The sequence below is a fragment of the Dreissena polymorpha genome, chromosome 2 (assembly GCF_020536995.1).
Source record: "Dreissena polymorpha isolate Duluth1 chromosome 2, UMN_Dpol_1.0, whole genome shotgun sequence".
In the NCBI taxonomy this organism is placed as follows: Eukaryota; Metazoa; Mollusca; class Bivalvia; order Myida; family Dreissenidae; genus Dreissena; species Dreissena polymorpha.
The window spans coordinates 30,723,280-30,747,321 of NC_068356.1; the positions used below are offsets into that span (position 1 = coordinate 30,723,280).

A 24,042-nucleotide genomic window follows, 5' to 3' on the forward strand; every position below is an offset into this window, starting at 1 on the left:
TTCCTGATTTCATCATAACATCTCTGCTCCAACGAGACACCGTATCCCGTGAAACAGCTTTATATGGCCTTATGTAACTAATCAATAATCTTCCTCCCCAGCTCTGTCTAAGCTCTTTAGTTCTTTTAAGATATTCTTTTAGAACAGTATATATACAAAAACTCCTATCTAGAGGAAAGGCTTTTAAATGAACGCTAGAACATTAAAAATCTGGCCGTCTTTGTTTTAACAAACTGTCAAACTCAATAATAAACTCTGACGATAACTTTTTTAAACCGCTAGTTGTTAACAAATGAACAATTTTTGTGAAAACAACAGAACCTTGTTTACATCCCATAGTTCGGAATATGTACTGCGTGGATACCTTTCATTAAATCTCAGCATCAAGAAATGTGTACCTGCAGTAAACTGTTCCAATACTATTCCAATTGAAGACAAAGCACCCCGTGCGGTGTTTATTGAACTATAAGTCAATCCTTTATTATACTGTTTTGTGAGAAAGGCAATTATATTGTTCAAAGAAACTCGAATGTATCGATCTTTTGATCATTGAAGAACTGAAACCATCGCGATATATAGACTTGATGCTGGCGTTTTTTTTATAATCGCCAAGAGGCCATGATGATCTCGGTAGATTTTCTTGAAATACCTTGGTTTCTGTTGGATCTCCTGACAACTTGCATGCTATCATTACCATTTGATGAGCAAGTGGGTGCTTTTGATCAGTATGTTGTAGCCGCATAAGTTTGTCTACCCTTGGCATATGCAAGGTTTTACAACTAGACATGACATCAGCATTGGCCACCACAACTGTGTACACAATGGAACCACTATGACTGCGTTGTTCTGATCTTGTTGCGCCTTCTGAATACAGCGAGCCATCATACCGAAAGGTGGAAAAATGAAACACAGTTTAAATGTATTCCAGTTTAAGCTGAATGCATCAATAAAATAATCTTCGGGAATAGGCTTCCAAGAACAAAATACTTGTAATTTCTTGTTAATTCTGGTTGCAAATTAGTCTATGTCTGGTTTTCCAAACAAACTATAAATATTATCAAACAGCCTGACCCAACTCGCATTCGATATTGTACTTAAAAACCCGCGAGGGCTCGTCAGCCTCATTTTCAACTTCAGGAATATGTGAACACATAATCCAAACATTATGATTTTAACACCAATTCCAAATTTGCAAGCTTTGTTAATTACAATCTTGAGGTTCAATTCCACCAAAACTGTTTATATAGTGAACAGCTGTTGTTGAATCTCTTAAAACTTTGAGAAACTTGCCCTGTATGCGCGAGACAAAAGCTTGAAAAGCAAACAAATTTGCCCTTATTTCTAGAACATTAATGTGATATTTTGACTCAGAATCCGTCCATCTTCCTCATATCTTTTCATCGTCTAAAACTGCTCCCCAACCACATGTAATACTGTCTGACAATTTGTGCGTTTTCTCTGCTTATTTTACGACACTGAGTGTCCACATTATCTATCCACCATTTGAGTTCAGATTTCATTCGAAAAGTAATATGCATTAAAGCATCAAAATCTCCATTATGGCTTTTAAGGGCAACAATCTTGCCCTTTTCTTATTCCCTATAATGAACATTTCCCATTTCTACCGCTGAAAATGAGGATACTAACGAACCAATTACCTTAGCAGCAGCTCGAACAGTTTCATAAGACGAAACAAAATGATGCTGACATTCACATGTTATCTTTTCTTATTTGTGCTGTGGTAAGTAAACAACCAGTTTTTCTTAATCAATGCAATTTCCTTAAAATATATCTTGCTTGAACGGTGTAAAGAAACTTTTTTCCTAGTTTTTAATGAAACCCAAACAGACTGTGGCCTGAACATTTTCTTTACATTTCCTAACTGAATTTGTAACAAAGTATCATCTATAAACCCTGAGCTGAGATGACCTTAATTCCGTAATTTTGCATACATCGGCTTCATCATTTTAGAAAAAAGAATTAGGCCCTGGCCCTTCCCTATTAGGCATGGCTTGAAATCGATATATCTGACCTTTCCATGAAAATCGAAACAAAAAGATATGTGTTTGTCGGAAACACTATGTCCCCTTCTGCGCCGCTTTGAAGCTATATATTTGACCTTTGACCTTGAAGGATGACCTTGACCTTTGACCACTTAAAATGTGCAGCTCCATGAGATACACATGTATGCCGAATATCAAGTAGCTATCTTCAATATTGCAAAAGTTATGGCAAATGTTAAAGTTTTACGCAAACAAACACACAAACAAACAAACCAACGGAAAGCGCAAAAACAATATGTCCCCCACTGTAGTGGTGGGGGACATAAAAATTCTGTTCTTCAGCCAAAGGTATACTATAATATGCTTTCCGGATGTCAACAGCAGCAAAATACATATTTTTGTAACAATATTTAAAACAATTTCAAAATGATACAATTTAAAATGGTTATTCGAAATATGTTCAACTTAAGATTCAGTATCATACGAAATTCACCATTTTTTTTTGACGGAGAAATATTGGGGACAAAAACTGTTCCTTATCATACTCGACAGGAATTATAACTTTCTAAGCCAGCAAATTTTGTATCTCCGTATCAATACTTTTTGATTCTTTGACATTAAAATATATCTGTGGACAATGTTGTTGTATTGGTGGATTATCATCAATAAACTCAAAATGGCATTGATTTATTATATCTTTTATAATTTTGTCTGATGTTATTTTTTGCCACGAATAGGAGAAATATTTCAGCCTAGCACCAACAAATTTGTTATGAGTGCTCAAATCAAATTTACTTACATTCACTTCGTCTAATGACGGAGTGCTCCTCTCGAGCCTCCGCGGTGAATCTTGTTTTTTCGCCTCAGAGCCACTATAGCTCAAACCATTAGCCCCCCTGGTAACTATATATTGAAAATATAAGTATTTCTCTTCTGCTCATGTTTATTTGACGATTTGAATGTCCAAACAGTGAAAGTGCATCATTACACTGATCGACTACAACTGACGATGCTATTCCGTTTTCTTTAGCATCTGTTTCTAACTGTGCTAACTTATTATCCGTTTTTGTAACTAAAATTGCACCTTTATGAGAGAGGTCTCTGTATTTTGTAACATCTTATCAATGAACTTGGTTGAAGTTTTCTAAACATCCCATATCATTTTGTTACATTTTACCGTCACCAATGCCTCACAACTTTCAGGCCGTGCAATGTTTTCATATTTAACCATTGGTGTATATTGCTCTTCATTCATTCCATTTTTGAACACATCATTGATGTCCTACAAGCGCACTATTCACAGCTTCATCAGGGATTTCTTTGCTCTTAAATCACTTTGCATACTTGCAAACCTACTATCTGACTTCAACTTGTTGGGACAGGGGCCCGACTTAACACTGTCACATACCTCACCAACTTCACCTGCATCATCATTATCACAACTCTGTCCAGGGTAATCCAGGGTAATCCTGACAGTCATGATTCTGTTAAGTTCTTCTAATTTATTTTCCCGGTCAAGCATACTGTCAACCTGTTGGTCGTACTGTTTTTGACTCGACTGACTTTGCTGTAAACACTGCACAATACCACAGTCCACATATTGTCTACTATTTTCTGCCTTAGCAGAAGAAACAGGGACTTTCCCTTTCGATGCATTTCTCTGTTTTGGCGACCCTTTAGCAATATTATTTACGTTTATTTTGTCAGATAGACTGTCCGCGTTCGCCTCCGCCATAACGACGAGAGACGTGATCTTTGTGCAGATAAAAATTGCACTTAACATATCTGTCAACGTCTTAGGCGGGCATCAACACTAATACTCGTTTTGAAATAATCCGATGGCCACCAAGGGACACCTCGGATGTATTATTTTTCTTCAATATCAGTAAATTACTGACTGCAAAAAGCAAACATGCCGATTTCCTTATAAGGCGGAAGCTACTTACTGCGCATGCGCGGGCTACATCTCATTTCGTAGACAAACGTTAATATCGTTGTCGTAGAACAATCATTATCGATAATTGCATGGATGTAAATAATGTATGGGCAACTTGGAGACAGCAATACTGTCAACAATATGCATGGTTTTCAGGTTGTTTTTGCATTTGTATCTTCTGTGTATTACTTATTGTTCTCGTTGTGTATACAATCTATCAATACAGTGGCTTTTCATCAATATATACTGTAATGCAAATGTGTATGACGAAGAATGTGAAAATAGTAATACAACATAAAGAAAAACTTTGTGTTGTGTACTGTTCGATGTTTAGAGTGAAATCGTGGTACATTGCATGCCCAGACCAGATACCGTAAGTCTGTGTTGAATGTCTTTTCTCTGATTCAAGATCACTGACCCCTCTCTGACCCAGCGGGTCGGTAACATTGCCAAGGTGTGGCGCGGTTGCTGCATAGAGGCATTCACTGATGCAGACTCCTATAGGGTTAACTGAGAGTACACTAGGACACTGCGAGTCTGTTGATTGCCGTGCGACCACCAGGTCACACGTTGAATTTCCACATAGGCATCTAGAAAATAAGAATTGGTTCTTCACAGGAACTCGAATTATGATATTGTCAATAAGCTGAAGGCATTCGATTCAAGTAAGATAAAAAAAGATTTAAAGTAATAACCATATATAAAAATAAATATTAATTTGTTGGTAAAATGCTATTTTCAAACCTGATTGTATTATTAATTGTAATGTCATTATGGTACCCGTCATGAGATCAAGACTTATATCATTGTTCGTGGATTAAAATTACTCCAGAATTCGTTAATCACTGGTTCTATCCAGAAAATGCCACACAAAGGTCTCGATAATATTTGGTAAAAACTAAACAAACAAATCAATAGGTTTAAAAAGAATGTTTAAATCTGAAAAATGTAACAATAAATTACTGAGTAACAAAATATTCGTGATATTGTTTTATTTCGATCATCATGTGAACAAGTTCGTTTTGAGAGAAAGAACGACTGTACGTGTTGGAACAAGCAATTTCTATTTTATAAATATTTGTTTTAGTTCCGTCAGACATGTCCCTTGATGGTAAAGTCCTGTGCATTGCTGCTGCATTCATGGTGGTATGTCACATTCTCATACATAGACCTTGATTCAACGACAACGACATTGAATCTATTTGTTTGATAATTTATAATTTTATTAAGTTTTAGATATTTTTGCAGTTTAAATGAAGACACTTTGTCAATATAGATCCTAGCTATGTTTACTGCCAACGTCCTTACTCTAATGCAATTTCTGACTTCCTTTCTATAATGCCCTTCTCGCTGTCATTTCATGACTTATGTCCTTGCCCCGATGCCATGTCTAATTTATCGCTGATGTCCTAAATTTCAAATAATGTATTACGTCGTTTATGTTATGCCGCCGGATCAAATGATCGGGGGCATATTGTTTTTGGCTTGTCTGTCTGTCATTCTGTCCCAAAACTTTAACATTGGTTAAAGTTTTGCGGTAACTTTTGCAATATTGAAGATAGCCACTAGATATTTGGCATGCATGTGTATCTCATGAAGCTGCACATTTTGAGTGATGAAAGGTCAAGGTCATCCTTCAAGGTCAAAAGTCAAAATATACAATCCAAGAGAAGTTATAAGCTTTTAAGGGAGATAATTTCTATACCTGCCAAATGATATATTGAAATTTTATTTCAAAGCGGCGCAATAGGGGGCATTGTGTTTCTGACAAACGTATCTCTTGTTTTATTTTATCATTGCTTTCTTTTCATGTCGGATGCCTTAATTCTCATGTAATGTATCATGTCCTTCGCTATCGTGCAATGTCTAACATCATTCTGCTCATGTCATGTCTGATGTCCTAACTCTCAAGTTATGTTTCATGTCTTTTGCTATCATGTAATGCCTAACATCCTTCCTCTCATTGCATGTCTAATGTCCTAAATCAAACCATTTCTGATGTCCTTGCTCTTATGGAGTGTTTGATGTCGTTGCTCTCGTATCATGTCTGACGTTCAATCCCTCTTGTCAGGTTTGATGTCCGAAGTCCTTTTTCTCATTTCATGTCTGATATCCTTTCTTTCTGTCACCACTGATATCTGTTATCTAATGTCATATTTAAAAACCTGACTCTGATGTGATGTTTGTCATCCTTTCTATCTTGTCATTTTTGTCATATTTACCCTCATGTCATCGCTTTCTATCCTGTCATTTTATCAACCTTGATATCATGTCTGATATTTCAGGACTACTACAGCAATGATAATAAGGATAAGAATTAACAACGGAAAACAAGAAAGAACCTGCTAATAACTGACAATCATAATACAGAGGAACAGCGCATGACAATATGAATTCACATACATTAAAAATATGCTACTTGAGCAAGCAGGGATCTTTAGTGTATCTGATATGTAGTCATTGTTTGCGTGTAATCATAGAATCGAAAGGAGCCTACATATGAAGTAGTATATTATATATCCTTGTTTTAAAAAGTCACACATATACAAATTATTTTTCACATCTCTATTGTATTATGTATGTTTCCTATATTTAATTCGCCTTTATATTTTTATCATATCAGATGTGTCATTTATTAAGCACCAAGATAGTTCACAATAATGAAAATTATTTTAGATCGTAATTGTGTTAGAAATGCGCGGCAAATCTCATTTTTAAAATGTTCACCAGGATAATGCGTGACCTTTCATATTTACCTCGTACGTTTTACATTGTTTTTAATGCGCGTGTATGTATACTGTATAGATTTTTATGCATTTTATTAGAATTTTGTATTGTTGCGGTTCATTTTCATTTGATTGTTACTTATATTTGTATTTTAATTTGACTTTAACAAGCCTCGCCTGATGAATGGGATATTTATTCAACGTTTACATAATGTAATTTTATGTATATATTTTAACTCATTATGAATATAAGATTATGTTGAAATCCTGATGTTTAACTTGGTATAATTTAGTCAATTGTATTACCTTAATGCAATAACCATTCAAACATATACTTTTATCTGTAGATGAATCTGTTCTAGTTTTTAATAAAATCGTAGTGAATATTTGTTGTTCTGGTGTTGTCGTTTCGCCTTTATAGGACAGTCATTGTTGTGGGGGACGATGTGGTGGCTTGTTATCATACATTTGCTTTATGTCTTCCTACAATAAACTATTACCAACATGTATTCAATTGTTTTAAAAGCTAATATCGCAATGCTGTTTGTCTGAGTCTGTTTGTCCATGTTTGTCCGCGGACTGCACAGGTTACTCTGGAACGACACTTTACGCACGTGCATTAAACCCCCTTTTCACAGAGCACGGCCAAAATGTATTAATTGGGTTATACAGCCCAGCGAGCGTTATTATTTTGCTACGGGAATATAAACACATGCTTGGTCCATCACAGCCATTGAATGACATGGCCGATTTATTTGTAGAATGTGGCACTGATCATATCATGAAATATATATACTTTCACTGTGATGTTTATCGTACAATTAAATGTAAATACTATTACAAAGAAATGATCATTTGTCTACGGTTATGCCAACAGTAGAAAGATTCGTATAACTGTACTGTGTCATTTATGGTGAAAACAACAAGGGTAATGTTAACAACTATTACCTAAGCTACAGCATTAATTGAATAGAGAAAATATATATAAGCAATTAAAAAATCAACTCTGTTGACAGTCTTTATTGGAATAATGTTTAACGACCAAGGGATTTGAATACCGCAAATTTATTTAAATAGTGTATTGGGAAGATGAATCCATATTTCAATTATATTTGCTGTGAAAATTACCATACATACAACTTAAAGGAAATGTACGTACTACATGATGATGATATTTTCTCTTCTTATCACCATGTGTTATACATATAAGCGGATCCGAAACAAAACATTGTTGACATCAACGATAGTATTGGGAAAAAATGTATTTCCAACGTCATTTTTAGCGTTTGTGTTGTTATAGCAATGTATAAAGAAGGCGCTAAATAGTTAAGATTCAATTTAATTCGGAAATAAACTAATAATAACGAAACACACGATTATGAACAGTGAAGTTCTGGAAATACGTACAATAACATGATCTTGTGTGGGTAGTTATTTGATTTCGATTGCTATTTTCCAGCTACTTCCGAATCAAGTAAATGTTGTATATGCACTTAGTTCTTATAAACAAGCTTACTCAGGAAAAGTCTGATTAGCTTTTTCGGCGTCATAATAAATTAGACCTTCAAGGGTGACCTTGATCTTTAGGTTATTTGACTACCCCATACCTTCTGCACAATGCCTCAATGTGCTTAACATTTGAGGCCATTAACAGGAATATCAAGTTATATACATACTTCTAAAACTAAATACTGTTCAATTACTTCCATACATTCAACATCATTTGTGTCGCAGGTTTCATCGGGTTTAACGAATAATTATTATGTAGTTTTTATTGAATATTATATTTGTCTTTCGTTAATAATTTTCTTGTGAATGATGGTATTTCAAAATCCGTAATGGGTCAATAGTCTTAGAAACGCTCGGAAAACAGAAAACTGCGGGCAAAATCTTTATCAGTGTTCATATGGTGTGAGTAGAACTCTGTCGCGTTGTTTGAACTGAAGGTTTGTTATGAAATATAATTGTGTACCTCGCTGTTTATGTTGTTGATTTATAAATTGACAAAAGATGTTTTCAATTAGTTTGCATTGAAAATAAGCGAACACAACGCAAAAGGTACAGTTTATACGATTAATAGTTAACATTTATGAAAGTTGTTCATAACGATTTGTCGATACAGGTGTTTGAACGGATTCAGAAAATACACCTAAAGCATTAGCGGGGCATCACTAATCGGTTTGTACTCAACGAAGCGGCATTAAACACCTGCTTATAATTGTAAAAACGAAGGGTGTGATTACTAGTAAAACAATTAAAATAAAAACAAAAATATTTGTATAGAAATTTGATTTAATGAGTTACAGTGATAGGTTTTTCCATTCTAAAATCTAATATGTTTAATTATTGTGTATTTAAACTATGATTAGGTTAACACTTTCTAAACGCGCTTGCGTTAATACCACCACTTTTTGAAAACCAATTTGAAAATTTGCAGGTGAGCATGACGTAACTCGCCAACATGTCCATATATATGTACCACATCAAAGAACAGTGCTTGTCTATAGAGCATATTAAGGTCTTAATGGCCACCGTCCACTGGTCTATGTCAGTTTGGTTGGGGGTCAACATACCGGACTGGTGGAGTTTCCTCCGGGCACCCCGCCCCCCCCCCATAAACACACACACACACACACGCACGCACGCACGCACGAACGAACGCACGAACGCACGCACGCACACACACACGCACGCACACACACACACACACACACGCGCGCGCACAAACACACACACACACACACAAACACACACACACACACACACACACACACACACACACACACACACACACACACACACACACACACACACACACACACACACACACACACACACACACACACACACACACACACACACACACACACACACACACACAAGATTACGTAAGAAAAATTAAAGTCTTTCACAAACAACCAAACAGCTGGGAAGTTCAGTTACATGAACATTCGTACCAGCTTTCGTGATTCTAACAGTTAAAAAGGTAGGAGTATTGAGACACACTCTGAGTTCACACATAATGCAGCTACATGCAAGGAAGGTCCCCAAAAACTTCGAAAAACACTCACTCTTAGATACTGGCTGTCCGGTTAGCGCAGTGGTTGGTATTTGAACTTCTCAGATAGGCGGTCCGGGTTCAATCCCCGTTCTCGGGAGCATGTGAGTTTAGTTGGTGGTCACCATATCGGACAGGTGGTGTTTCTTCCGGGTACTCCCCCCCCCCCCCCCCCCCCACACACACACACAATAGAAGACAATACCAATATTGAAAAATTCAGTTACAACTTAACACATGGAATTTGAAGCTATAATTAAAAATTCGCCCGACTTTCGTAATTCTAGTAAGTCAAGAAGTTTGGAGTTCTGCGACACACTCCGGCTCCACACATAGTGCTGCATCATGGGGCGCGGAAGGACCTCATAGACGCACTTCAGTGTTGGCCCAGTTAGATCAGTGGCTGGTACACTTGTTTCTCACATAGCCAACACGTGTTCAAAGACCGTTCCAGGTGCATTAAAGCTTGGTTAGTGGTCACAATACCGGACAAGTGGGGATTTTCTCCCATTTCTTCCCAGAGCAAAATACTACACCAAAATAATTGCCATTTCAGTAATAAAAGCGCTGAAGGCACTGCAGTTGTTTGCTATTGTGTAAACTGAGAGCATTGAAATATCGCATTTGTGTAAACCTAATTTCGGTCTTCAAAACCAAAGAGCAAGCACGGTGCGTTGAGGTAGTACATGTATATCGTGATTATCCACATTTCAATCATCGGTCAATACCAATTTGCGTTGATATGGTAAAAAAGGAATACTCAGGTCTGGTTACTGAGGTTTTTATTGGTTTTTTTACTGAGTTAATGCTTTGAAACGTGTGATCTTCATACTAATAATATGATAATAACATGATTACTTCTTAGATTTTTATTACGATGAATATTGATAATCAAGACGATGGAGATAATGGCGGCGATGGTAGTTTGGTGTTTTATTTATGAATGATAATAAAAAAACATGATGGTTAGATTAGTGTTTTTGTTGTTGTTACTGTGTTTTATGAGCATTGTGATATTCTGCGGCTGATGAAGAAAGTAGGGGTGCAACAGGAATTGTGTGTGTTTTTTTCAATTTTTACAATACTCTATGGCCAATCCATAATAAAATTTCTAAACATCTGATGCTGCGTTATTCATCAATTTTTGTTCTCATTTTCATTTGATTTTTACATCCTTACGGTTTAATGTGAACATTGAAAGCTTTTATACATGCAAGTGTAATGGCAACGATGGACGCGAACTTGCAAAATTTCGAGTTCTTACTAAATAGATTGAGCTACATAGTGGTATGAATAACAAAAACCATGTTTTTTAACTTGTGTGTCCATATTCTGGTTTATTTATTGTGTGCTAGCTTTTCGTGCTAATTCACCAGGCCTGTGAAAATGATGCACTTGTTTGCATAGTTTTTTGGCTCGTAACTTTTATTGCGAAAACATATATTTTTCGCACAGAATGAAATGTATTCACTCAGCTGTTTGTTCTTAAGAGTTGGATGATATTAAGCGGAACGCTCTTTAATCAGATAGGGGAGGTAATCGCTGAGAGAAGTTTAATTTTACCTGATCTATTTATAGCCTCAAATTCTTAATAACCACATGTACTGCGCGAAAATACAACCGTACTATGACTACAAGTATAAATCATAATTTGTTCATTGAAGGTTTTTCTATGAAGGTTCCGGTCAAAATTATTCCATATAACATTTTATTCACATGTTTGCCAATTTATTAATGATGAATGTTGTTGAAGAAACCTCTGACATTAATGATTCAACAGCACTATTTTGCTCAGTGAATCGTAGTAATTTCTAACTACGGCTAATTTTCAGCTGCCTATAGTTGTTCGCAAGCGAACGACTAAAATTATTAGCTAGAAATTGCAGCGTTATACAGAATTCGTCCCAACTTTCGTGATTCCAGTAAGATGATAAAGTATGAGTGCTGGGGAATACTCCGGGTCCTCATATAATGCAGCCTCATTTACTTCGAAATACACAAACGCATTGTGGTGTTGACTACAAAGCGAACGTAACTTGAGCTTGAATACCTTACTTGGCATTACACCTTATTGCGGCGATGTGTACAATGCCTTCTGTTAACACAGCGAACAAGAACAAGTCGAGTGCCTTCAGCGCTTTGATTTAATCCAGATGTACACAAAATGAAAGAACAGGTGGTTTAATGGAATGTCGTTATCTATCTTTATTTCACAATCCTATACGGGTGAATAGAAACGCCATTGATGTCATTGTCATGGTCGATGTAAAAAAATCACGTACTGGTGTACTGGAGTCAAATTCTGTCACACCTGATGTTTACATAGTGTCAGACAAACTAGGTGACGTGGATAACATTGGCGGCATTATTTACATATTACTGCTATTTGTAAATAATTAAGGTATTAAGCGTTTTAATGTAAGATTTTTTTTTATTGTACATGCATTTGTGTTACCATTGAAAATAGATATTTATGCTAGTTTTATTGAAAAATTTAACACACCTGCACAGGTTGTTATTAAGTAGTATAATGTAAATCAGTGTAGATATACGATATATTTAAAAATGCTCCGTAATTTTGTAGTCACAATTCATTACAGTTAAGTTAATTGCGTTAAAGCTTTTAGACTGTGATATGCCTTCGGGAGAAAAGTTATTATCAGAGACAGTTGACATCCCAGCAATCAAAGAATTGCCATTCTCTTTTTTTAATTCGCTATTTTGTGTGTTGGTTCATTTGGTCATGCATTCCAATTATTCATTAATTCAATCCAATCATTCATTTAAAGCAAACATCACATGTTTCTTGCTTTTAAAGATAAATATGGTTTGATATAATGACGTCTTATTTAAAAACGTGTGACTGAAAACGCTGTCTGGTAACAACGCTTTATTTACTGAAATTTAGACAGAACATGCAAAAGCAAACAACAATACGATGACGTCGCAAATGAATAACAACTGATGTGACAGAAATAGCTATGTGCTTTATGTCGTGCTGAGATGTTCCTTTTCCCTATAGTTTAATCAATACCTGCATATTCAGCCTACCTCATATTTTGGAAATAACAAACTATTTTGTGATCAATGGTATTTAAATAAAAAATACCGTTCGTTGCAAAGCATGGTCACAAAGGGTGGGACAGTTTTTTAGCGACTTATCACCGTATCAACTACCATGGTGGTGCATAAATAGCCCCAGTCATGTATGTGTTTGATATTGGGAAATAAAGATTAATAGGGTGACCCATCGGGTATTAGATGTACTTTAAAATAGTCCAAATAAGGCTTTCCCTGAGCTATTTATTTGGGTTAAGGTTACAGTCCTAGATCTAGTACACTAATTTTAAACCGTTTGATATTATTTCCAAGAAGAGTAACTTGCATGTTCTACATCCTTTACGCTGTAAAGACACAGTGGTGCAGCCAAAGTTGATAGGATTTAAGTCGAATCAGCCTATGAAATATTGGAATATATTCATTCGTGTCTGCTGGCATTATGTAAAGATCAAGCTGGGTAAAACAGCTACGTCGAAAAAGAGAATTAGTGTTCTATACCGATGTTATGGGCAGAGACTGGTTGACACCGTGTTGACTGCTGGGGTAACAAGTAATGCATCAACAACAAGGTACGGAACAACAGGGCTGTCTTTATGACTACCTTATTTGTGAGTAAAAAGTATTGCTCGCAGATTAATTTATTATTTGTTTTAATCAATTTTCGTTTTGTATATTTGTAATTTGTATATGGTGTCAAAAATCAAAAGGTATGTACAGGGAATTTTCATCATAAAATTTTATTCTTAGTGCGATTGGCAGTCGATATTCCAACAATATTTATTTAATGTGATGGCGCTCGCAAGTTTTATTGATATTCCAACAATATTTATTTAATGTGATGGCGCTTGCAAGTTTTATTGATATTCCAACAATATTTATTTAATGTGATGGCGCTTGCAAGTTTTATTGATATTCCAACAATATTTATTTAATGTGATGGCGCTTGCAAGTTTTATTGATATTCCAACAATATTTATTTAATGTGATGGCGCTTGCAAGTTTTATTGATATTCCAACAATATTTATTTAATGTGATGGCGCTTGCAAGTTTTATTGATATTCCAACAATATTTATTTAATGTGATGGCGCTTGCAAGTTTTATTTTATATTTGTTTCTAATTATACCATTTTCATCATATTTTCTATGCTTTCAGAACGTCATCAAGGAACATGTTGTTGTTATTGTGTCTAAGTTATAGGATGATAAACAGTGCACACACATCTCGGCCGGTGCGTTAAGACACACTCTTTATATTTGAATGACATATGTTCATTTGAAACTTGCGTTTCAAAAAGCTATAACCTAATTTTGACAAAATGAGTTGCGTATAAGATCATGCAATAGCGAACAACTTCAGTGCCTTCAGCGCTTGGATTCAATCCAATTCGCCTACGCTTAAGTGGTTCAACTGTATACATATTTAGAACACCGCTCATAATTTGCGCACAGTACGCATGAATAGTTGAGATTGACCGTATTGTCATAAGAGAAGTTCAGTATCAATTAGAAGTGAATCGGTGTAGAAATGAAAAAGTTATAGTGAAAGGCAATTTTTGGTGGGTGTGGCCTGTGTGGGCGGGGCGCCCCAGGGTTGGTAATGGGACCATGCATAGTTGAGATTGATCGTATTGTCATAAGAGTAGTTCAGTACCAATTGGAAGTGAATCGGTGTAGAAATGAATAAATTATAGTAAAAGGCAATTTTGGGTGGGTGTGGCCTATGTGGGCGGGGCCCCCAGGGTTAGTAATGGGACCATGTATAGTTCAGATCGACCGTATTGCCATAAGAGAAGTTCAGTATCAATTAGAAGTGAATCGGTGTAGAAATGAAGAAGTTATAGTAAAAGGCAATTTTGGGTGGGTGTGGCCTATGTGGGTGGGGCGCCCCAGGGTTCGTAATGGTGCCATGCATAGTTGAGATTGACTTAACAAAGCTTAACAAACAAAATAACATTATTTATGGCTGTAGCAGACTTAATTGAATATCCAAGTAGTAGTAGTGTTATGTTAATAAAAGGAAAAGATTGTTCTGGTAATATGTCATCAATAATTGCCTTTGATATGTGACACCCCCAGAATAAATGTTCTAAATTTTCCTCACTTTGTTTGCATAAAAGAACATAATGGATCATCATGGATACTATAATTTCTTCATTTCTACACCGATTAATTTTAAATTGATACTGAACCTCTCTTATGACAATACGGTCGATCTCAACTATGCATGGCCCCATTAGCAACCCTTGTGCGCGCCGCCCACATAGGCGACACAAAACCAAAATTGCCTTATACTATAACTTCTTAATTTCTATACCGATTCATTTCAAATTGATACTGAACCTCTCTTATGACAATACGGTCAATCTCAATTATGCATGGCCCCATTACCAACCCTGGGGCGTCCCTGGGTCAAATATGCGGCATCTGCCGCGCCATTTCTAGTTATTATTTAAAAAGCTGATCCATTCACATATTTGACTTTTGGGTTTTAGTTCACCTTTACATTTGACCAATATGATACCTTATCTACATGGTTATTTGTTATTGTACACAAACGGCTACTATATTTAATATAGCCTCAGGTCAACGGTTTGAAATTCATCCCCACCACCTGGTGTTGTTAAACTTTAACACAATTTCTATTGAAATAACTGTTTAATATTTATATATTAACATTCCATTACACATTAATCAATAGGAACGACAAATCAGAAAATTTGAAAGCATACAAGAAGTATTTTTACCTACATGCATTGATTATTTTTAACCAGGTTTTCAAAAGGAAAAAAACTGGTTATAAGATTGGCGAATGTCGGCGGGCGGGCGGGCGGGCGGAACAAGCTTGTCCGGGCCATAACATCATTTGGCACATTTGTTCACCATCATTAGACGGTGTGTCGCGCGAAAGAATTTTGTCGATATCTCCAAGGTCAAGGTCACACTTTGAGTTCAAAGGTCGAAAATCGCCACAAATGAGCTTGTCCGGACCATAACTATGTCATTCATTGTGAGATTTTAAAATCATTTGGCACATTTGCTCACCACCATTGGACAGTGTGTCTCACAAAAGAATAACGTCAATATCTCCAAGGTCAAGGTTGCCACGACTAAAAATAGATTTATTTTGAAACAAAGGGGGTTAATTATTAACAATCAGTTCAGTTTGAGTTTTCTCCCTTTATCAGACTTTTTTTCTAATTGAAAACCTGGTTTTGTGACAATTTTGTCCCTTGTTTATTGTATACTATTTTCTAGCTGTGATCGGGAACTATGCAAAGTCTTAAATACCACAAATCAATTGTACATTGTATATATTATACATGCAATGTATTAAATACATACTTGAGAAAAAAAATAATTCACACAGTATGCAATGATATTGTATGCAAATATTCGTGTAATACATATGTTTACTTAAAAAATGCAAGGATCACAAAAAGGACAGGATGATTCTTGTAAAGGGACAGGATACAGCTCAAAAGTGACAGGTTGTAGCTTGTAAAGGGACAGGTTGCAGGTCAAGAAACAGTGTTCAGCTTAAAAGTGACAGTGTTCAGCTTAATTAAGGACAAGGTGCAGCTGGAAAGGAGCAGGGTGCAGCTTAAAAGGGACAGGGTGCAGTTAAAAAAGGCAGACACAGCTCAAAAGTGACAGTGCTCAGCTAAAAGGAAGGGTTGCAACTTAAGTGACAGTGCTCAGCTTAAAAAGGATCAGGTTGCAGGTCAAAAGGGACAGGATGCAGCTCAAAAGTGACAGTTTTCAGCTTTTAGGGACTGGATTGCAGCTTTAACATTTCATAATGTAGCTCAAAAGGGACAAATTCAGCTAAAAAATATCACAGTGCAGCTCAAAAAGGACAGGGTGCAGCTCAAAAAGGGACATGATTCAGCCTAAAAGTGACAGTGTTCAGCTTTTAAAGGGACATTATGCCGCCTTATAGAGACAGGGTTCAGCTCAAAAGGGACAGGATGCTGCTCACAATGGTAGAGGGTGCAGCTTAAAAGAGCCTGGTTCAGCTGAAAAGTGACAGTGTTCAGCTGAAAGGGAGGGTTGCAAATTAGGTGACCATGATCAGCTTAAAAAGGGACAGATGCAGCTCAAGACTATCTCGGTGCAGCTCAAAAGGGACAGGGTGCAGCTCAAAAGGGACAGGGTGTAGCCTAAAAGGGACAGGGTGTAGCTCAAAAGGGACAGGGTGTAGCTCAAAAGGGACAGGGTGTAGCCTAAAAGGGACAGGGTGCAGCTCAAAAGGGACATGATGCAGCCTAAAAGGGACAGTGTTCAGCTTTAAAAAGGACAGTATGCAAGAGGGTGCAGCTTAAAAGAGCCTGGTTCAGCTGAAAAGTGACAGTGTTCAGCTGAAAGGGAGGGTTGCAAATTAGGTGACCATGATCAGCTTAAAAAGGGACAGATGCAGCTCAAGACTATCTCGGTGCAGCTCAAAAGGGACAGGGTGCAGCTCAAAAGGGACAGGGTGTAGCCTAAAAGGGACAGGGTGTAGCTCAAAAGGGACAGGGTGTAGCTCAAAAGGGACAGGGTGTAGCCTAAAAGGGACAGGGTGTAGCTCAAAAGGGACAGGATGCATCTCAAAAGGGTTGAGGTTGCAGCTTAAAAGAGGAGTGTTCATCCCAAAAGGTACAGGATGGATAGCAGGATCATTCTTTTGACATTATTAAATAGCGGTAATGTGATAAATCTAGGGAATATCTTGTTTCCACATGTGTATCAAGATCATTAGTTTTTGATCATATTCTATCAACTTAGCTGAATGGGTCAAGGTCCCTCCGGTTACTACTTCCCCGTTCCCCGGGTTCTTCGAACTTCGAAGTATACTTCAAAGTACCCGGGGTATGGGGAAGTATGCTTTAAAGTACCCGGGGTACAGGGAAGTAGTACCCGGAATAAAATTGTACCCAAAATTTTCCATACCCAATTTTTTTCTCAACCAAATTTTGTCTTACGGTAATTTTGGGTACGAAAAAAATATGCCAAAAAAATATGGGTAATTTCACGACGGCATTTTTTTGTTCAAATTTTTATTTTTTCCGAGTGTACAGTGCACACATGTTTTGAACGCATCAATTTACAAACCGTGAAACGGAGTTACCGCATATTCTCATTTCGACTACATGTATTTGATAGCATTTTAAACCTCCAAATCAAGAAATATTCACCTCAAAATACAAGAAGCTCTTGGGTTTGCTTCTTTAGAATGATAACGATTCGTATTCCACGTTGGGCGACACTTTACGCAAGTGCCTGATTCCCAGTTTTCCTAATGCGAGACTCATGTATGGTATGATGATCACCTCCCTTGTTGAGTACCGACTGACATGTAGGTCAACTCCTCCAATCAATAGCAATCGCGGCGGTCAATATTTATTTTGTAAGATAGTAAACTTAGTTCTGTGGTTTGTATAAATTATTCAAGCATATTCACGGTGGAGAGTTGACCATATCGGCATATCTGTTCTGTTCTGTTGATTACTATTGTACCCGAATCCAGTCTCTCAAGTGTTTGCACCACACAGAGTGTACATGTTCAGCGTATTTACTTACCACTTTTGAAGTTATACGGATATTTGTCACATCGGGCAAAATAAGTGCCTTTTTTAGAAAAATTTGGAAATTTATTCTAAAAATAAAATTAAATAAATCGTACAAACACGTCACTGTTTATTTAAATGTTTCTGGTACTAAACATGTTTCGGCCGTAGCCTTCATCAGTAGTACATTAATATGAACAAATACAAAGGAAGTGACGTCAACGTCATACAATAACGTAACGTCGTTTGGCGGAAAAATATATAGTACATAATATTACATAATACATAATACAAAGCGATCATTGCTGATACAACAGTCTATAAGTAATAATATAATTTCAATAATGATACTTATTTACGAACTATGGGTACTGCTATGGGAAGTCCTATGGCACCGTCTTATGCTTCCCTTTTTATGGGTAAATTTGAGGAAGATTTTCTTAACAATACCTCTATTAAACCATATATTTGGCTTAGATTTTTGGATGACATTTTTATGATATGGAATGGCTCTTTAGAAGATTTAAACACTTTTATTAATAATTTAAATACCTTCCATTCAACCATAAAATTTACCTCTCATATATCTCAACAGTGTGTATCTTTTCTTGATGTTTCTATATCAAAAAGTGAACTAGACACTGTGGTTACAAATATTTTTTGTAAACCCAATAATATGCATTTATACTTAGATTTTACGTCATCTCACCCCATGTCCTGTAAGCGGAGTATTCCATACAGTCAGGCTAAGCGCTCCAGACGTATTATTTCTGATGATGATGTATTCAATCAGTCCTTATCTAGTTTATTTAAGTATTTTAAAAGTAGAAATTATCCAACAAATGTTATTGAAAATGGATTTTCTCAAGTGAAAAATATGACACAGGAAAGTGCATTATGTGTTACTCAGAGAAATACTGATTCAATAATACCATTTACTGTATGTTTGAACACATCACTTCCTAATATTGCTAAAATTTTACACAAATACTGGGATTTGTTCAGATTATCAAACAAGGAAAGTGTTAAGTCTTTACATTCAAACCTATTTTGGCCTATAAAAGACCGAAGAATATACGTAACAGCCTTGTAAGATGTTCAGTACTGATATTCATTTATCGGGTCAATGTTACCGACCAAGTTGTACACATTGCAATAATATAAACATATGTTCAAGTTTCAATAGTAGTGTTACTGGTTTATCGTATGATTTACGCTATGATGTTGATTGTACTTCGCGCAATGTTTTATATCTTATTACATGTAAAAATTGTACTAAACAATACGTTGGACAAACTAATCAGAATGTTTCCCGCAGAATGAATAGCCATAGATTTGATATCAGAAATTGTTCAATAAATCCTATTTCACATGTTGCTACACATTTTGGATCTACTGACAATGATTGCACTTTATCAGATTTCTCCTTTGTACCTATTGAAATTTATTCTGACAATCTCAACCTTAACGTTTTACGGAACCTTTAACCTAGACAAAATATTTGCATATTGAAGGGTTTTCTGTAGAACGATTATCCATGTCGGTTGTCCCTCTTAAAAACGCACTGCAAATAACATTTCGCCACGTGTCAATCAAACTGTTATGAAAATAAAACTAAATATCGCTCGACCAATCAGCGATCGATTAATTTGGGTTCCGGATTCTATCGATTTTCAGCCATTTTACTCGACAAGCTGAATGTCGAGGTTCACATTATTTTCTACGTATTTCGTGTGTTTTCTTCAAGATAGAATGTAAATAAATGGTTTAAAGGGGCCTTTTCACGTTTGAGTAAATTGACATAATTGAAAAAAAGTTGTTTCAGATTCGCAAAATTTTCGTTTTAGTTATGATATTTGTGAGGAAACAGTATTACTGAACATTTACCATGTTCTAAAATAGCCATAATATACATCTTTTGACGATTTAAAAACCTGAAAATTATAAAGCGTTGCAACGCGAGATTGCTAGAAAACATTTAAAAATCCTTGCTTTATTTGTACTTAGTAAAACATAAATATGTCTTGAAATAATCGTATAGCTCGACATCTTGACCTGCCTGGCTCTCGTAAACGTTATAAGCATAAAATGTACGCATTGACATTGTTTCTCAAATTTGCATTTGGTATTGTTCGTGGAAGATTTGCATGAGTTTAAGGGAACATATCAGTATATTTAGTTAATTACACTTCTGTCGATTCAAAGCGCATATAGTACGGAAACTAGTGTATACTTTCAACGGTACTTTAATATGTAAATCCATAAAGGTTAGTACTAGTTTTAATATTGGTGTTGATATTGAATACAAGATTCTTTTTAGAAGACCGTATACTGTAAGTACGTAAAAAATGCAAAACACGCACGTCCGCATAGGCCTTATTGTTCAACGAATAATGTATAGACACGTCATGAACTTCGTTACTAAAGTGCAATCAGGAACAGTAATGTCACCGCGGCTGCTGTAGGGAGCGTTTGACTGAGGGCAGGCAGTGACGGCGCGCCGGATGTCCGGTCCAAAGCAAAATCGAAGGTGAAGCAGCTTTGGCTCTCCATGGGCTCGCACTGGAAGTTCCGCTTCTCACAGAATTCGCGACCGTTGGTGTACAATGTGCCTATCACAGACCCTGAAATTGGAGGAAAATGCTGCATTTTTGTGTCGTCTCTACCTAATAGGTGTTGTTGCGATTTGGAAGCATTCAAATTGACCAGCTTCACAATGTGTTGTCATCGACCGAGTTCACCAACTGTCGAGTTTTCATAAATAAATAAAAGCCTTTATTTTAACAACAACAATGTTCAAGTGATTCAAATCTTTGAACACACAAGCCTTAACACAGAGAAATATGATTTTCACATGGTAAGTGAAAATTGCAATGCGCTAAAGGGAATAAAATCTTCATCGACAAAAATAACGCGAAAGTCAACACGGTTCAAATAGTTTTTTTTAAATAGTTTAAACAGTATTATTAATCAACTCGTATTTAGGCCCCTATTGAACAACTTTGGTAACGTCGACAGTAACGTATTTGACACATGTGGAACACCATACCTTTGAGAATTGCGGACGAGCAAGCGGAGTACCAGGCGTTACAGAACTCCTCGCACACTGTCAGTCGCTCCTGACCATAGAAGCGGTTTTGAAAGGGAGCGCATATGTAACACATCAAATAGTTAGTGTATCTGAAAGTAAATACAGTAAATAATTAAATTTCATCTAAAATAATAAACGCCTTCACAATACACGTTATCTTTAAAAATGGTATGCTCTAACTTTGTATTGTAACACGTTCCAATATGTATGTATTGCAATTTGACAATAGTAAGTGTCTATGCCACTTAGATATAGCCGTTTCGCTTTCGGAGTTGTCAACCTTTGCCTCGGTTATACCTCATGCTGCGATGCATCGGTTTCACTCCTCAGAATTAGTTCTCAATATAATGATCAATAAAATCTCTTTATGACATTCAAGTGACATCACAAGCTTTGGCTTCACTGTACCGAACTAGACTTCAACCACTGTACATTGACGCTTACTTTTGAACCTCTTGCTTACCGGTACCTCTACCAGACACGGGTATTATTATATAGAACGATGTATCACTCTTTGTCTACAGACGCTCAGCCCTGACACTCATTGTACCAAACTACAATTCAATCTCGGTCAATAGAAGCTCACTTCTGACACTCAGGTGAGCTGCCAGGCAGAGGTTCACGGTGCCAAAGTAAATCTTAATCAATTTCAATATACACTTAATTCAAACACTCATGTGAGCTACCTGACAGTGGTTTCACTGTACCAAACTAGATCTCAATCTCTGTCAATAGACGCTTCCCTCTGACACTCGGGTGAGCTACCTGGCAGAGTTTTCACTGTACCAAACTAGATCTCAATCTCAGTCAATAGACGCTTCCCTCTGACACTCGGGTGAGCTACCTGGCAGAGTTTTCACTGTACCGAACTAGATCTCAATCTCTGTCAATAGACGCTTCCCTCTGACACTCGGGTGAGCTACCTGGCAGAGTTTTCATTGTACCGAACTAGATCTCAATCTCTATCAATAGACGCTTCCCTCTGACACTCGAGTGAGCTACCTGGCAGAGTTTTCACTGTACCAAACTAGTTCTCAATCTCAGTCAATAGACGCTTACCTCTGACACTCGGGTGAGCTACCTTGCAGAGTTTTCACTGTACCAAACTAGATCTCAATCTCTGTCAATAGACGCTTTCCTCTGACACTCGGGTGAGCTACATGGCAGAGTTTTCACTGTACCGAACTAGATCTCAATCTTTGTCAATAGACGCTTCCCTCTGACACGCGGGTGAGCTACCTGGCAGAGTTTTCACTGTACCAAACTAGATCTCAATCTCTGTCAATAGACGCTTACCTCTGACACTCGGGCGAGCTACCTGGCAGTGGTTTCACTGTACCAAACTAGATCTCAATCTCTGTCAATACACGCTTACCTCTGACACTCGGGTGAGCTACCTGGCAGAGTTTTTACTGTACCAAACTAGATCTCAATCTCTGTCAATAGACGCTTCCCTCTGAAACTCGGGCGAGCTACCTGGCAGTGGCTTCACTGTACCGAACTATATCTCAATCTCTGTCAATAGACGCTTACCTCTGACATTCGGGTGAGTTACATGACAGTTTTTTCACTGTACCGAATTAGATCTCAATCTCTGTCAATAGACGCTTCCCCTTACACTCGGGTGAGCTACCTGGCAGAGTTTTCACTGTACCAAACTAGATCTGAATCTCTGTCAATAGACGCTTACCTCTTACATTCGGGTGAGCTACCTGGCAGTGTTTTCACTGTACCAAACTAGATTTCAATCTCTGTCAATAGACGCTTCCCTCTAACACTCGGGTGAGCTACATGGCAGTGTTTTCACTGTACCAAACTAGATCTCAATCTCTGTCAATAGACGCTTACCTCTGACACTCGGGTGAGCTACCTGACAGTGGTTTCACTGTACCAAACTAGATCTCAATCTCTGTCAATAGACGCTTACCTCTGGCACTCGGGTGAGCAACCTGGCAGTGGCTTCACTGTACCGAACGTGGCCTCAATCTCTTCCTGTTTGCAGCAGCTGTTCTTCGCGAACCACGTACAGTTGCGGAGCCCTGGTTGTGGTGAAGGCGCTCGGTTGTTGAAAAACGAACAGAAATGCACAGAATCCGATTCAATTTCGTTACTCCCTCCGGCTTCGCATATCGGAATTGAGATTTGCAAGCATAAATAAACAGCTAAAACGATGCGCTGTCCGTGTTGCATTCTTCACGTGCATTGTTCAATTACATATTCCGGAAAGTATACATTCAAAAATGTTGCTGTTAAAGTAGAATTGTCGTCAAAGCGTTACATCGAGTGACAACTAGCCTCTCCATAATGGAAGCCAAAGCTACGATTTCTAATGAATACATGCGATCAATAACGTATGTGATCGATATTTTGAATTATACAGAGGCTGCTGCAGTACGCTCTTCTTTCTCTGCGGGAGGGATATTGGAATCCGTAGCATGGGAATAATGCGCATTAACACTAAAATAATGTAAACGTATTAAATTGAAAAGTTTGTTTTTTGTATTTTTAGACAAACTATTGATGTTTGCAATGTGGAAGGTCACGTAGCTCTGTTTGTAAAGGGAAGGGGACAACGACAACGAGCGAGGCATGGTATTGTAATGCGCATGGGGGGTTAGAG

General features: G+C 37.1%; 1 protein-coding gene and 1 long non-coding RNA gene across 5 annotated transcripts; one reads left to right on the forward strand and one right to left on the reverse strand.

The window, feature by feature from the left end:
• Positions 1 to 4,361: 4,361 nt before the first annotated feature.
• On the forward strand, positions 4,362 to 6,634 carry LOC127866454 (uncharacterized). The gene is made up of 3 exons (XR_008043010.1): positions 4,362 to 4,604; positions 5,027 to 5,085; positions 6,225 to 6,634. It is a non-coding gene; the product is annotated as an uncharacterized LOC127866454 (long non-coding RNA).
• A 13,674-nt stretch (positions 6,635 to 20,308) lies between these two features.
• On the reverse strand, positions 20,309 to 23,779 carry LOC127866433 (riboflavin-binding protein-like). Of its 4 annotated transcripts, none has more exons than XM_052406958.1 (4): positions 23,372 to 23,779; positions 22,482 to 22,503; positions 21,381 to 21,511; positions 20,309 to 20,955 (listed from the first exon to the last, which is right to left on the reverse strand). In XM_052406958.1, exons 1-4 carry the CDS (start codon positions 23,610 to 23,612, stop codon positions 20,753 to 20,755), a joined length of 597 nt encoding a protein of 198 aa, XP_052262918.1. In that variant the 5' UTR covers positions 23,613 to 23,779; the 3' UTR covers positions 20,309 to 20,752. The 4 variants fall into 4 exon arrangements, with proteins under 4 accessions (XP_052262918.1, XP_052262916.1, XP_052262917.1 ...); XM_052406956.1 differs by lacking the exon at positions 22,482 to 22,503 and adding an exon at positions 22,798 to 22,819 and having other exon boundaries at positions 23,372 to 23,778; XM_052406957.1 differs by lacking the exon at positions 22,482 to 22,503 and adding an exon at positions 23,271 to 23,292 and having other exon boundaries at positions 23,372 to 23,778.
• Positions 23,780 to 24,042: the final 263 nt, after the last annotated feature.

What these genes read in the sequence shown, in the direction of transcription:
- LOC127866433 (XM_052406958.1), bottom strand. Translation starts at nt 23,612, where the DNA reads ATGCAACACGGACAGCGCATCGTTTTAGCTGTTTATTTATGCTTGCAA. An exon ending in TACAGTGAAGCCACTGCCAG is followed by an intron (nt 22,504 to 23,371) that starts GTTGCTCACCCG and finishes AAACTCTGCAAG; the next exon opens with GTAGCTCACCCGAGTGTCAG. An exon ending in AGCTCACCCGAGTGTCAGAG is followed by an intron (nt 21,512 to 22,481) that starts GTAAGCGTCTAT and finishes ATTTACTTTCAG; the next exon opens with ATACACTAACTATTTGATGT.